The 15,219-nt window shown below is 39.9% G+C and overlaps 1 protein-coding gene across 1 annotated transcript in view; it reads left to right on the forward strand.

The window, feature by feature from the left end:
- The window catches only part of CA10 (carbonic anhydrase 10), a 411,697-nt gene extending 397,540 nt beyond the window's left edge, over window positions 1–14,157 (forward strand). The window contains exons 7-9 of the mRNA XM_070934829.1: window positions 7,089–7,243; window positions 9,946–10,120; window positions 14,103–14,157. Coding sequence (XP_070790930.1) covers window positions 7,089–7,243; window positions 9,946–10,120; window positions 14,103–14,125 — 353 coding nt within the window. The 3' untranslated portion in view covers window positions 14,126–14,157. The remainder of the gene's footprint in view (window positions 1–7,088; window positions 7,244–9,945; window positions 10,121–14,102) is intronic.
- The last annotated feature ends 1,062 nt before the right edge of the window (window positions 14,158–15,219 follow it).

Below are 15,219 nucleotides of genomic sequence, written 5' to 3' on the forward strand. Positions count from 1 at the left end.
ACCTTTTTTTAAAAATGTTTTATGTGGTTTTTGTCCTTTTATGTTTTTATTTTAGGTGCTTTAGCATACTATAGGGCAGTGATGGCTAACCTTTTCCAGATCAAGTGCCCAAAGTGTGCGCGCATGGGCGTGAATCCGTTTGTATGCGCCTGAACCCCCAAAATGCAATGCGTGTGACGCCCCTGCATGCACCCTGCCCCCCGTGCATGCATGCATGGCCTCCTGCACAAGCCACGCCCCCAGTGCATGTGCAGCACAGACCCGAAGACCAGCTGGCTTGCAGGAGGCACGCCCGCATGTGGGGCAGAGCTGAACTGGGGTGACGGCTCATGTGCCCACAGAGAGGGTGTTGTGTGCCATTTCTGGCACGCGTGCCATAGGTTTGCCATCACAGCTATAGGGGTTTTCTTTTTTTCTTTTTGTTTTAAATCTTATAATAATTCACTTTTTTCTTTTAAAGTATATAGCATTATAAGATAATCATAATAGATACATCTATATAATGCATATATAACATTACACATGAATATGTAACACCCTTTAGGAAATAATACCATAGATAAATGCTTTGCATTTAAAAGTCTAGTTAAATTTCCTATATTTCTAATTTAAGACTGTCAAACAACAGGGCAAGAGAATAAAATCCCTAAGATTTTGGGAAGCTGCTGCCAGTTGAGAGAAATGAGAGCATTTCAAGCAGTGATCAGATCAAAGAGAAAATGCTTTCCTGCATTTTAAGGGAAGACTTCCGTAAACATCAAAACTAGCTATGAGCTTTTTTTTTTCTATTCCCTAATTTCTAAGATCGGACTTAATTGTTTTATTGACTGCAGCTATGGACAAGCACGGTCTTATGGCCGAACAGATGGAACAGTCACATGATCATGTAATAATTTTTGCAAGACTGTGCTCCCAGAATCCCTGTTTGTAGTTTCATTTGTTAAATGGTTGCTGCCTCCATTTTAAGTAGCTTTGCTAAGGACCTCATAGGGAGACAGGGAGACACTATCTTTTAAAATTTGAAACACCTCATTTTGACTGAACACTTTGATGCTGAGCATCACTCTCTATGCTTCATAAATAATGAACAGGGAAGAAGCGGAAAGAGAGAAGGAACTAGGATGAGACAGAAACCAGTCAACAATTGCAAAATAAATCTGCCTTTACTGTTGACAAGTTGCCAAGACAGTTGAGATGCATTTGGTTAGTTCCAGCACTCTTCAGTGCTACAGAAATGATTTTACTCACCTATTAGGCTTGGAAATAAAAGTATCACGCTGAGTCTTCAGGCCAAAGACCTACTGCTGTAACCATGCATCCGGAACAGTAGGAGGTATGTCATCTTTGGCATGGATTGCCTGCCCATTTTTTCTGTTGTCACAGTTCAGTCTCATCATCAGTGCAAAAACATTAATATTGTCATTCCTTCAGACTTAAATAAATGTCCCGTCAATCATTTTCTCTGAAAAGGTTTTTGACATCATGTCAGGCTCAAGAATAAACGTGGGTGAGTTGCTCAAAAACAGGAGTTGCAAGTGACCGAGATCTGAGCCAAGACTTCTTCCCTTCAGATCTAAAGCTACCTGCAAATGAAAGAGAGGGAAGTCAGACCAGAGCAATTTTTTAGCATCTGTGTAGTAGTGGCAGCTTTGTTGTGGTCTGCCAGCAGCCTGCGGAGCTGGCAGCAGAGTCGGACAGTGAGGAGGCTGGGGCCAGTCCTGGAGTCTGGGGACGGCATGGACGAGGGATCTGTGTCGGAGGCAGAGATGGGGCCAGGGCCATCTGGAAGTTATGTGAGGACTCCGGAGCCTCCAGAATCAGACATCAGAGAGACAGAGGAACAGGAAGAGCCTGTTCCTAGTGCGCGCATGCACAGAGCTGCCAGAAGGCAAGAACAGATAAAACAAAAGGGATGATTTGGAAGTAAGGCTTGGAGATGATTGGCTCTTCCCATAAGACATAAAGGAAGAGCAAAGGCATGTGGGCCTTTGCAGGAAGCAACTTTGTGGATGGTGTCGGTTTATACTTTGAAGCTCCGTTTTTGACTCTGTGTTTCCGTGTGGCCTTGCCAAGATAATTGCCAATTAGGTCTTTGGCAGCATGTCAAAGAAGATAAAGGTGGGTGTTTACCAGCCTTATCCGAAGGACTGTGACAAACTTCTGTTGGACTATTTATAAACTCTTGGTGATTCAGCACGTGCTGTGAATGAAAGAAATTCACAGCCATTAAAATTAAAAAAAGGGGGTTTGGGGACTAATTGTGTGCTTTTTACTATATCAGGAAGCCTAGGTCAGAACAAGCTTTAATAAACTCTGAATTGGTCTGTAAAATAAAACAATATTGTTGCTGAGCAGCAGAACAGGAGGAATGCTCAATACTAGCTGACATCAGGCAGAGGTGAACTAAGACCCAGTGATCAATGGGAGGAATTTTCCTGCTGATACACCCCAATTGAGTTCTCAGGTTTTGTTTTAGAGCCTTCTTAATACTGGCAGGGGTGGGCTGCTGGGGGTTCACAGGGGTTCAGGAGAACCTCTAGCAAAGATTCTGTGCAGTTTGGAGAACCTCCAAATCCCACTCCTGGCTGGCCCTGCTCACCGCACCCCACCCCTCCCAGGAGTCCCCACACGGTCTGTTTTGGATGCAGGTAAATGTAGGGCATGCAAGGAGGCTTGGGTAGGGTGAAAATAGGCCTACTAGAAGTTTGGGAAGGCCGGAAACATTTCCGGCCTCCAGAGGGCCTCCAGAGCCTGGGGAGGCCATTTTTGCCCTCCCAGAGGCTCGAGGAAAGCCTCTGGAGTCCAGGGAGGGCAAAAACACCCCCCCCCCCCGCCATGGTACAGGAGGTCGACCATGGCCATGCTCACCCAGCAACCGGGCAGAGAACCCCTTGCTAAAAATTTTGAAGCCCACCCCTGAATACTGGTGATTTGTTTAAATTTGGCTCGGGATGGGGGGGAGTTTTCTTATGTTCAGGGCAGGCCTGGGAAATGGTGGAATTATTTGAGATGAGGAAAAAGAACACGAGGGTCATAAAAAGAGAACTATTTTCTAATGAATGCAGTATTACTTATCTATATTACAGGTACTTAATTCACTTAATCTGTAGCAGTTTGGTACTGTGACTCTTGGCTGAAAGAAAAATTGTGCTGTTCTCTGAATTTTCCCTAATCCATCACAATGCCACAGCACCATTCCTCTCCATCTGTCTCACTTTCAAAATGCTGCTTCCAGGGTGCCAAGATCTGTCTCAGAAAGAGCTTCCCACTGCCTTGGACAATTGGGGAATTCACCAGACTCTCTGAGATCGAAAAGGAGCTCATGCATTGCGACTGTTTCCTGTTGTTTCTCTCTGTGTGAATTGTCAATCACACATGAACACCCTTTCTGCCACGCTTGATTCACCTCAGGATTGAAAACCAAATTCTCTGAGATTTTCAGGAACTGGACCTTTTTGACCAGGGGATACATCAGAGACACCACTTGCAGATAGCATCAAGGGATTATTGTAAAGATCCAGTTCTACACTGAGCATGCAATTTTCTGGTGTGTCGGAGACTCAGTGAAAAGAGTTTGGGATGAAAACCAGAGCTCAGCAGAGGAGTACGCCTACCCTTTAAAATTTGGGATAAGGGAAACTCCAATGTTCATCCCTTTGTATCTCCCATTAAAAAGGCAGCAGCACCAAATGATATGAAAGGCAAAGCCTCTTCCTGAAAACACTGAGAACGGCAGCCAGTAAAAACTAAATCAATGCCACCAGACAAACAAACGATTTGGCCTGGCATAAGACCAATTCTGAATGAACTGAGGACTTAGGAACCAAATTGCCACTAGAAAGGACAAAGACCCTTGGGTAGTGCCAATGGCAGGGGTAAAATGCTCCCGGTTCGGACCAGCTCGGGCGAGTAGGTAGCGATGACGGTGGGCAGTTTGGAGAACCGGTAGCAAAAATCCCTGCCCCTGCCCCCCATGCCCAGCTGAGCCCTGCGATCATCAGAGCCTTTTTTTCGTTTTAAATGGCTCTGACCAGCCAAGCTCTGACATCCCAGCTGAGTTGCCTGCTAATCAGGCAACTCAGCTTGGATCGCCAGAGCCATGTAAAAGAAAAAAAGTTTCTTTTTTTCCTCCCCGCCCCCACAGCCTCCAGCTTGATTACCTTAGCTGCTGATCGCATGACGATCGCAATCCATGCATCAGCAAGCAACTGAATCTCCTTGCCTGCAATCAAGCTCATCGGTGAGCAGCTCTTTCTGCCTGCCTGCCTAGACTGGTGGACTTCAACTCCCAGCAAAGCTGGCTGAGGAATTCTGGGAGTTGAAGTCCACAAGTCTTAAAGTTGCCAAGGTTGGAGACCCCTGTTCTATTGGGTAAGTTTTTTTCCCCTTTGGGAGCTTTAAAAAAAATAGTTAATTGGGGTTTTTTTAATTGTTCTTTTTTTAGACCTAGGCATTTAAAGTTTAGGAAGTTTTAAATTTAGCTGCTTTTATATAAAAATAAAAATAAAATAAAATAATATTTGTGCAGCTTTCTGAGATTTAGTGTGTTTCTGTAGTGTTTCACTCTAACTACACAAACACACAAAATCTCACAAAGCTGTATGTGGAATTTTGTGTGTGTAAAGTGTGAAAGTTGGTTTTTTGGGCTTTTTGTGGCTGTGTGAGGTTCCTGCTTGTTGCAGGGGCCATTTTGGGTCTAGCACAGCTGTTTTTACATTGTGAGTGAGCCAGTTGTGTTGTGTTGTGTTGTTTGTGTGTAAGTTGTTTTTTTTGGGGGGGGGCTTTTTGTGGCTGTGTGAGGTTCCTGCTTGTTGCGGGGCCATTTTGGGTCTAGCACAGCTGCTTTTACATTGTTCAGGATGGGAGTTGATTCTTTCAAAACAAGAAAGTATATGAAGAGTAAGAATCTTGCATTTGGGATCAGTCCGTTATATCTTTGATCAAGCTCCCATGATGTGCCTTCCAGTCCTGGTTGGGACTTGCACTTAAATTATCTCATAAATTTAGCTCCTGGGTGCCTTCAATCTGCCTCCCACGATGATGCTCTGAAACAAAATAAGAAATGTTAATTCTTTTAACTGTTCTAATCTGCCCTGCCTTTCCTCAAAGAAATTAAGCAGTCTCTCTTTTGTCCTCAAAACCAAGTGTGAAGTAGTGACTTTGTATGTGTGAAGCAAGCTGTACTTGTTGGCATAAAGAAAGCATAGCCTGTAGTTTGAAGCTGTGTGTGATATCCATATGAATATCAGTAAATGGTTATTTTATTAGATTAAAAGCAGAAAGATCCTCATGTAATTCCTTCTGATCACATTTTCTTGTCCTCTTGTTTATTAGCTTTTGGTCTTAAAGTTTATTGCAAAATCAGAATACTACTGGCATTCTGGAAGATTATTAGCAATAGGTTTGAGGAAGCCCAAGGACTTTTCCCACAAGAGCATAATAATGCAAAATTGTTGCACCTTATGGTTTCCATACATCTTCTTATGACTGCCTGCTACATAAACAGTACATTACAATGGAGTACATCATGAGGAAAAAGCTAAGTGAGAAGAGATCCTTCTGACAAACAAAATGCTTTCTATATAGCGTGGGTAGAATACAGTGTAGAAAAAAACAAAACAAATCCAGTTGGAATGAAAGTCCTACTAAAGAATGAGAATTAATTTACCAGCAATGTGGATAGGAACTAAGCTGATTATTGCTAATGTAATTACTCCCCACCCCCTTCTCTGTAATTTTTTTCTGTTTTTCTAGCAGAACTTTCATTCCGTTTTGATTTTTGGTACATAATATTCTGCTTATGCTATATACAGACCAAGCCTTCCCTTCTGAGAAGGCCGAGATCTCAGAGCCACACAAGTTTTAGCAAATGGCTTTACCCACCCACACTTTTAGCCAGCTGTCAGATCTAAATTTGTAATGTGAGTGAAGCTTCATGCTCTTCCTACTTCCTGGGAAGCCCCTGTCCACCATTCAGAGGATCCACACATTATCTCTCCTCACTTGTTCTCACTCACCTGTGTAAGTCAATTGCTTCCTTTTCACTCAATTTCCTTGTGCACTTTTACGTCTCTCTCTCTCACACTTTCTCAATCAAGCATCATTCTACCACATGAGTTACCTATTAGTCAGGACAATTTTTCCCCACACATCTTACAGTGTCACACCAGACCATAGGCTCTTGTAGATAAGGAGTCTGTGTAATTCAGGGGTGTCAAACTCGATTTCATTAAGGACCACATCAGTGTTGTGTTTGACCTGCAAAGGGGGGGGGGGGTGGACAACTCAATGTCATGCCTGTGGGGGGGCGCCTGTGGTAGCTCAAGCGCTCTGCCAGTGAAAACAGCTCCCGAGTTCCGTTTTTGGCTGCAACAGCCTCCTGCAATCCTCTGCCAGTGAAAAGATATCGGGAGAGCCACGGGTGACCCTCCTGAGCTCTGTTTTTGTTGGCAGAGGCACCACGGGCCTGTCCTTCACTGTTTTCAGTGCAGCCCTGCTGGCCAGATCTGAGCAGCCCATGGGGCGGATCTGGCCTGCGGGCCTTGAGTTTGACACCCCTGATGTAATGCCTGACCAAGTACCAGTCAGACATTACGTGTACTATGTGTACCTGTTGCCATCACTCTGCTACACAAGCCCAAATAGCTAGGGAGAGGATTATGAGTGATCCTTTGTGTCATTAAAATACATGCTTCAAGAATGGGTAGCAGGGATCTCAAAGCCAATGTTCACCAGGACACGTTTTAGGAGAGAGCTTTGGACTTTTCTTCCTTTGTAAACTATGGTCCGCTACACCACGCACCTTGAAATGACAAGGAAATCACAATATCATTTTTTGCTCATCGTGTGTGGAAGAGCTTTGTGGGAAATGAGAAACAAACCAGGATTTGCAGCTGCAGATTGCCCACTCCTAGAGACAACTTAACTTGCTCCAATGTATAAATGTTGGCAGAGTAGCCTAGCAATTCAAACATTTTCCTGATTTAGATCCATTTAATTACCCGTTAAACTCTGACAGTTGGTGATCTTCACCTCACAAATGCGAATGCTCTGGTCTCATAATAATTTTACCATCATTTATTTCCTAGATGATGCATACTTACTGCAGGGACTTAATATTGAGGAACTTTATCCTGAAACCTCTAGTTTCATTACATATGATGGGTCCATGACAATTCCACCCTGCTATGAAACAGCAAGTTGGATACTAATGAACAAACCTGTCTACATATCAAGAATGCAGGTAAAATGAAAACCTTTATTGGCTATGATACATTACCTTTGGAAATAATGAATTCTTATAATTGCTGTGCCTTCAGAAATATGTACTTATTTTTCTGGAAAGCCACGGTAAATTAGCCAGTCTCCAATAGAGAAGTTAAAAAGAATCCCATAACTTTCAAATTTTGCATTTTTGAAAGTTATTATCACTGTTCTCCACCTCATATGGAGGGAAAGAACGGGTTGTAAAAGGTTTAACCATTTTTTCAAGGAGAAGGCAAAATGTTTGGGTGCTTCAGAGGGCTAAATGTGCAATGGAAGGTTCCCCACTTAAATACTAATGTTTTTGTTCTTTTTTAAAATATCTTTCGAAATTGCTACAATGAAGTCAAAAGCCTTCTAAGAGGCAGAAGAAGTAATGGCAGTTGGAGCACAATTATTACATTTGGTAGTAAGACAAGAAGATGAAAAGAAAAATAAGTTACAAGTGGAACTTCGAAAAATTGACAGAAGGAAAAGACTTGCTTTTCTGTCATAGTGAGATTCTTTCAATTTCTCCCACCGCTGCCCATAAAATGAGACAAACCATTTCAGTTTATCTCAGCCTTAAACATTACAGTCCTGTTTAGGGGAAGAGCTTTGCCATATCTCCTCTAATTCAGGAGTGTCAAACTCAAGGCCCACAGGCCGAATCCGGGCTGCGAGGTGCTTAGATCTGGCCTGCTGCGAGGTGCTTAGATCTGGCCCACAGTGAAAGACCAGCCAGTGGTGCTTCTGCCAACAAAAACGGAGCTTGGGAGGGCCATGCATGGCCATCCCGAGCTCCGTTTTCGCTGGCAGAGGATCACAGGAAGCCGTCACAGCTGAAAACAGAACTAGGGAGTCCATTTTCTCTGGCAAAGCACTCTGGCACCACAGGCGCCCCCGACACGAGTGACATCAAGCTGACCACGCCCCCATCCCCCCCCAGGTCAAACAAACCCTGATGCAACCCTCAGTGAAATTGAGTTTGAGACACCTGCTCTAATTCAAGTGCAACATTATTCCACCAGCAGCTTATCTTGGTCATAGCAGTCTTCCTTTTATAAAAAATATCTCTTTGTCATGTATTCAAGGTCATTATATCTGAAAAAAAGGGAAATGAGTCACTATTTTGTCCTTCCTAATAATGAATTGTGAAGAATAATGCTAATCTATGCCTTCTATTGATTTGAGCTGCAATCCTATATTTAGTCGTTCTGAAGTAAAGTGTATTTAAAATAATTCCATTTATCTTCAATTAGTTCAGCTCGTGACAACATCTAGTTTCCTTTCACTGATCTGGATAAGCTAAGCAAAAACGGATCTGCTTAAAATTTTCATGAGCGACCATGAAAAAATAGGGCCATAGGATAGACTGAATCCTGAATCCTGAAAAAAGTGGCAGCAGATAGTTGCCAAGAAAACTCTGTCAACTCTCAGCTCCAACGAGAGTTTATCTTAAACAGCTTCAGAATGATACTGATAAATAATTTCTACTGGATATAGAGTAGGACTGATTCTCTGAAACTTTACTCATGTCTCTAGAAACGGTGTGTGTGTGTGTGTGTGTGTGTGTGTGTGTGTGTGTGTGTGTGTGTGTGTGTGTGTGTAATGGACAAAGTCAATCCACCTACCATTTCCATGACATTCAAAGGCTGTACAATTCACTCTCAAGAGATACTAAATGGCTCTGGACTATTCTTACAGTGCTGATTTATTACCGCCCTCACAATAATTGGCCAAATTCCTGTTCACCAATTGTCCCAGATTATAATTAGCTTCATGTTTTGCTCTCTTTGCTGAATAATTTTATTAAAGATTATATTATCCATGTAAAACGGATATAATCTACATAGTATAAAATACATTAAAAGAAAAAATATGTTTATATAAAAAACTGAATTTAAAAAGTGCACAGAAAGAAAAAAGAACTCTCCCCCTTCGTCCTTAGCAAGTATAATCAACCTTAATATCTTATCACCACCTCTTCAAATAAAACCAACCATCTCTTCATTGCATAAGGCAGCCCCTTCTCTACCAACCAATTTTTAAAACCTCACCAAGCCATCTTAATCAGCAAAAGTCCATTAAGAATTATCAGAAATAATAAAATTACAAGTAGTCCTCGACTTATGGCCACAACTGAGCCCAAAATTCATGTTGCTAAGTGAGACAAATGTTAAGTGAGTTTTGCCCCATTTTACAATATTTCTTGCCATAATTATTAAGTGAATTGTTGCAGTTGTGCAGTTAATAACACAGTTTTTAAGTGAATCTGGCTTCCCCATTGACTTTGCTTGTCGGAAGGGCTCAAAAGGGGATCACATGACTTTGGGACACAGCAACTGTCATAAATACGAATCAGTTGCCAAGCATCCAAATTTTGATCACTTTTTTCAGTGCCATTGTAACTGTGAATGGTCACTAAACAATCTCTTGCAAATCCGAGACAACCTGTATTACAAATATCTAATGAACCCAATTTGAATCCTTCCTCATATATTTTCTTTGTTCTCCTTTTCTATTTAAACAAATGCTCCTATCATCTCTCATCAAATAAACAAAACCTTTATAACATCATCATCTGGTCCTAATTATCAAAAATCTGTTAAATATTACTTAAGTTAGCAACTCATATTTTGCTCTCAAACATTAAGATTAAAAGTCAATCTCACTCTGTCTTCACTTTTTATATTTTTGCAGATGCATTCTTTACGGTTACTAAGCCAGAATCAGCCTTCACAGATTTTTCTGAGTATGAGTGATAACTTCAGACCAGTCCAGCCTCTCAACAATCGATGTATCCGAACAAACATCAACTTTAGTTTACAAGGGAAAGATTGCCCGAACAATAGAGCACAGAAACTACAGTATAGAGGTATGTTCCAAACACTATATTCATTTCAACATAATGTTTTCCGTTTTGGAATCCCCTTTGTTTTACAGTGTCAGATTAGGAAGGTTTGATCTACTGTATCCCAGGTTAAATTGTTTGTTTGTCAGGCCCAATATTTTCTACTTTAATAACCTCTCTTCACAGTCTCGGACAAGGATCTTTCAATCACCCGCTTCCTGGTGAGTAAGTGGAAATGCTAGGATTAAAATTGGGATTTTTGATGTGGAAAATATATGTTCTGCCACTATAGAAGACAGCTCTTTCAGTCTTCTAAGGAGGCTTCTAAACATTCAGAAAAATAAGGCTTCCTGAGGGGGCAAAACATGTCTGGCATGGTGATATTTGGAGTTCTGGCTACTGGGTATGAACGAAATGAGCTGGACCAGAGGTTGGAGTTGAAAATAAATATCCTTGAAGAATCTAAAGACATCATAGAGACAATTACCTTCCTAAAGGATTCTGCATAACATGCACTGGGTTTCTAAACAGTGGAATCATTTATAGGCAACAAAACCCAGATTTTAAGGTTCAAGAACAAACACAACAAGAGTTCACAGACTTAATTAGTCCTCTTTCCCAGGTTGGCATAACTTATTTGGTGATCAAGGAGAAGAAATAGGGTGTAGTTTTCTTTGGTTTTGCTTTTTTTTCTCTTTTATCTGTCTTACCAATTCTTCTTCATGCAACATTAAACCAGTTTTTTGATCTACTCTCCATCTCAATTGAAGTTGATTATACTGTAACCAAGTTAAATTAATCCCTTCTTCCAACAGTGTATTTAGTGTCTTTAGTTGCCATCTGCCCCCATCATTAAAAAGTACTTCTTTGTATAAACCTCCCCCGAGTGACTTTATATTTGTATTCCGTATAATATGACCAAGATCCAACCACAACGGTATTTTATAATCCCATTTGAACTGGTGCTTCCATACTCTCATCAAGGAGTTTCTAAATATATGGCTGTTGAATACTTTATCCACTTTATTTTCGTAGAACAAATATGCATGCCAACCAAGTTCAAGATCATGACTTTCTATATTCAGTATTCTAGTCTTTGTCCTTCCAAACCAATCACTTGCTTGTGTCAACGCTGCTGCTTCATAATACAGTCGTAGGTTTGGAAGTTTAAGGCCACCCCTTTCACGAACATCTTGCATAATTTTCAGTTTAACTCTCAGCTTTTTCTCATTCCAAACAAACTTATTCACTCCTTTTTGCCATTCCATCAGCTGTTTATCACTTTTAAGCACCGGAATCATTTGAAACAAAAATAAAAATCTAGGTAGAACATTCATTTTAACTGCTGCTATTCTTCCAAGTAAAGACAGCTGCAGTTTTTTCCAAGTTTCCATATCCTTTTGTACCTTTCGCCACAACACCTCATAATTATTTTGAAACAGTTTTATATTTAAATCTGCAACTTGGACTCCTAGATTTCTCACCTTTGGTACTATTTCAAAGCTTGCCTTCCTTTCAAGTTCCTTCTTTTGATCTTCTGTCATGTTTTTAACTATCATCTTGGTTTTTTTCTGATTCAGTCTAAATCCTGATACCATGCCATATTCTTCTATAATGTCTTTCATCTGGATTATTGATTCCATCGGCCGTGTTAGGGTAACAACCAGATCGTCTGCAAATGCCCTTGTTCTGTAATCCTCTTGCCTTATAACTATTCTATTTAAAGTACTTGAGTCCCGTATTGTGTTCAACAAGACTTCTAGAGTTAAGATAAACAACGGGGATAACGGACAACCTTGTCTTGTACCTTTTTCTATACTGAAGTTTGTAGTTAAGCTTCCATTAATAATAATTTGTGCTGTTTGCTCTTGATAAATTGCTGAAACCGCCTGCACAAACTGATCCCCAAAATCCATCTTTCTTAAAGTCTTTAATAGAAAGTTCCAATTCACTTGATCAAAGGCCTTCTCCGCATCCAAATACACCAGCACTGCAGAGATCTGTTTATTCTTCTCAAGATATTCCAATAAATCTATAATTCGCCTCACATTATCCTTCATGTATCTGCCTTCTATAAATCCTGCTTGATCATGATGAATCACCTCTTGGATAACTGGTATTAATCTGTTGGCTAATACTTTTGCAAAAATTTTATAATCCGTATTCAGGAGAGATATTGGTCTAAAATTTTCCGGCTTTGTAGAACCTGCTTCCTCTTTCGGTATCAATGAAACAAAAGCTGCTTTCCATGAAGGGGGTATTTTACCCCCTTGTTGTATGCTACAAAATAAGTCTTTAAGATGTTCAATCATTTCTACTTGTAAAGTTTTATAATACACCGCAGTTAAACCATCCGTCCCTGGAGCTTTAGCTGTTTTCAGTTGTTTAATAGCAACGACAATCTCCTCAGCTGTTATTGGTTGACTCGTTCTTTCCTTTTGATCACTAGAAATTTTCGTAACTCTCCTTTCTTCTAGATATTTATTTATAAGTTCATTCTGTATATCATCTTTGGCATATAGTTTGGTATAATAATCTAAGAAGGCTTCTTTGATTAGTCTTTGTTGAAAAACTTCCTTCCCTCCATACTCAATACTGCCAATAGTCCGAGTACTCTGCTGCTTCCTCAGTGTGTAAACCAACCACCTGCCCGGTTTATTAGCATTGCAAAATGTATTATGTTTCGCAAATTGTAGAAGTCCACACTTCTTAAAGTTGCCAAGTTTGAAAGACACTGTTCTAATTTAAACCAGTGTTCCTTATACAGTATCTTCCAGGGTTTTTAAACCTGAACCCCCATAACTAGCAGGAGCTAAGCCCAAGATATCTGACATGCCCTATGAAATGCTTATTAGGACAAAATAATAATGATTCCATCTTACAAATATATACACAACAGGGTGGTATATGGGAAGACAAACATGAATACATCTGTTTTCATGGAAGCCACCTTCCTAACAAGAAATGTTTGCAAGGGACTGGAGCTCAGTAGAAGAGGCCATGCTTTTCTGGACTAAGGCAACCTGAAAGATTTTTCTCAGTATTCCTATTTCATTTACTTTTCAAAATTATGTTTGTTCTTAGGCCTTTGATAATAAACACTCTCTCTTGAAAATTACATTTTTATAAGATGTAGTTAGGCAGCTTGGACATTCCGCTTTACAATTACATACAAAGAATAATAAAGCGAAAATATTTCAACTTGTCAGTATATCTAAAATTCCACATTTTTTCAAGCAGCACTTGATACAGCTAGTTTCTTCAAATGATCCATGAAGACCATGTAGAAAATCCCAGATTTAGTTACTGCCCAGACCCTAGTATAACCAATATCAAGTTAGATCGGTGATGGCGAATCTTTTGGGCTTGGTATGTCAAAAATGTAAAAAAAAACCTAATTCGACTCTGCTTGCATGTAAATTTGATGTGTCACCCAAAATGTCATGTCGTGTCACCTTTGACACATGTTATCATAGGTTCATCACCACTGAGTTAGATGGATTAATAATCTGATTGAATGTAAAGCAAGTGACACATTTTGAGATATTGTGAACAATTATAAATATTCATTCTCTTTCACTAATCCCGAAAACTTTCTCTCCTCTGTAAGAACCAATGTTAGACTTCTTTTTTGAAATACATGCACTTCTGACAAGTTCTGGCTCCAAAGCTTGATTTCAAGGCAAGGCTTGATTTCCTCTACCAGCAGGACATCAGAATCTATAATAACCTCATTATCTCATTGTTCCCACTACCCCATCCACAGGCAGACATACCAGCATTTCAAATGCTGGAAAAAGCCCTGGAAATTGTATACTATTATCCAGTTAGGATATATTTATTTACACATTTATTTATTTATTTGGTTTTATCCTAAGTAACTGACTCCACAATCTATATTTCAGTCATCTTTAATTTGTAGTTGTAAAAAGAGAAAAATAAAGGGGGAAGAGTGTCATTGTGGAAATTTTCCCATGGTTATTGGGTGTTGTTTTTTCTCTTTCAGTAAATGAATGGCTCCTGAAGTAATTAAGACACTAAACGGGAAGAAGTTTTCACCTCAACGGAATGCTACTACTGTGAATTGATATACTACAGAATGCCCCAGCCCCATTCAGTCCTCGGTCTTTGTACTTCATGGAGCCACACTTGAAAGAAAAGGATGCCAAGTTGGAAATTCAGCTCAATGAAATGTATTCATATGATCAGTCATAAGGAAAAAAAAAGACAATATCTGCCATTCCCATGATTACAATTTTGATACTGTTTTCCTGAAACTACTATCGCCCACAATGAAAAGACTGTTCAGACTTTGTATATATGAACTTCTTCCTCTGTTCCCCTTCTCCCTTCTTCTCTTTCCCATCATAACTCCATTAAAAAGGTGGTTTGCTGCTGCCATCCAAGTGGATTTGTGTTCTGTGTGCCAAGTAATCCTTGGAAAGCTGTCATATCACCCTCATTATTGGTTACTGGCAAAGCAGAACTAGGGAGATAGTAAGGGAGATTTATTTCTGGATCATAGTCTTTCCATTTGCTTAATAATGGACAGATGCCAAGATAAGTATTGTAAATAGATCACTGAAGAATATAAAGGAAATTGAAATATTTTCCCCCTCATCACATACCTGTAGTAGGAACTGCCAAGACTGGAATTAATCCATTTTTCTGTTTCTTGTTTTACAAAGGTCATACACTGTGTTTGGTTATTGTTAACAATTCAATAAATGTGTTTAACAAATTAATTTACCACACTCACTTCAGTTTATTATATTTCGTCTCTCTCTCCCCCCTTCCCCCCAAAATGGAAAGGATCTTGAATTCTTCTGGCATCAATCATCAGAACTGTATTTTTAAATCTGTATTATTTATATGTCAATATATAGTTAAAAGCTACTATAGGAATAATCACAAATACCAGAAGCACACACACAATCATTTTAAAATGCCTTGGTAAGCATTTATTTGGACAATTTCTCTGGCATTTAAATCAAAAACTGATTTTCATTGGACAGCAGAAATACAGGAAGTTATCCCATTGGTTTCTTATATTTTTGCCTCCTACCAACATCTACACAAATTTAAGTAGCTTTCCCTACTCATATAGCTCAGACTTCCAGAAT

Source organism: Pituophis catenifer, unplaced genomic scaffold (genome assembly GCF_029215685.1).
Source record: "Pituophis catenifer annectens isolate HBS135680 unplaced genomic scaffold, rPitCat1.0.hap2 SCAF_2, whole genome shotgun sequence".
Taxonomy (NCBI): domain Eukaryota; kingdom Metazoa; phylum Chordata; class Lepidosauria; order Squamata; family Colubridae; genus Pituophis; species Pituophis catenifer.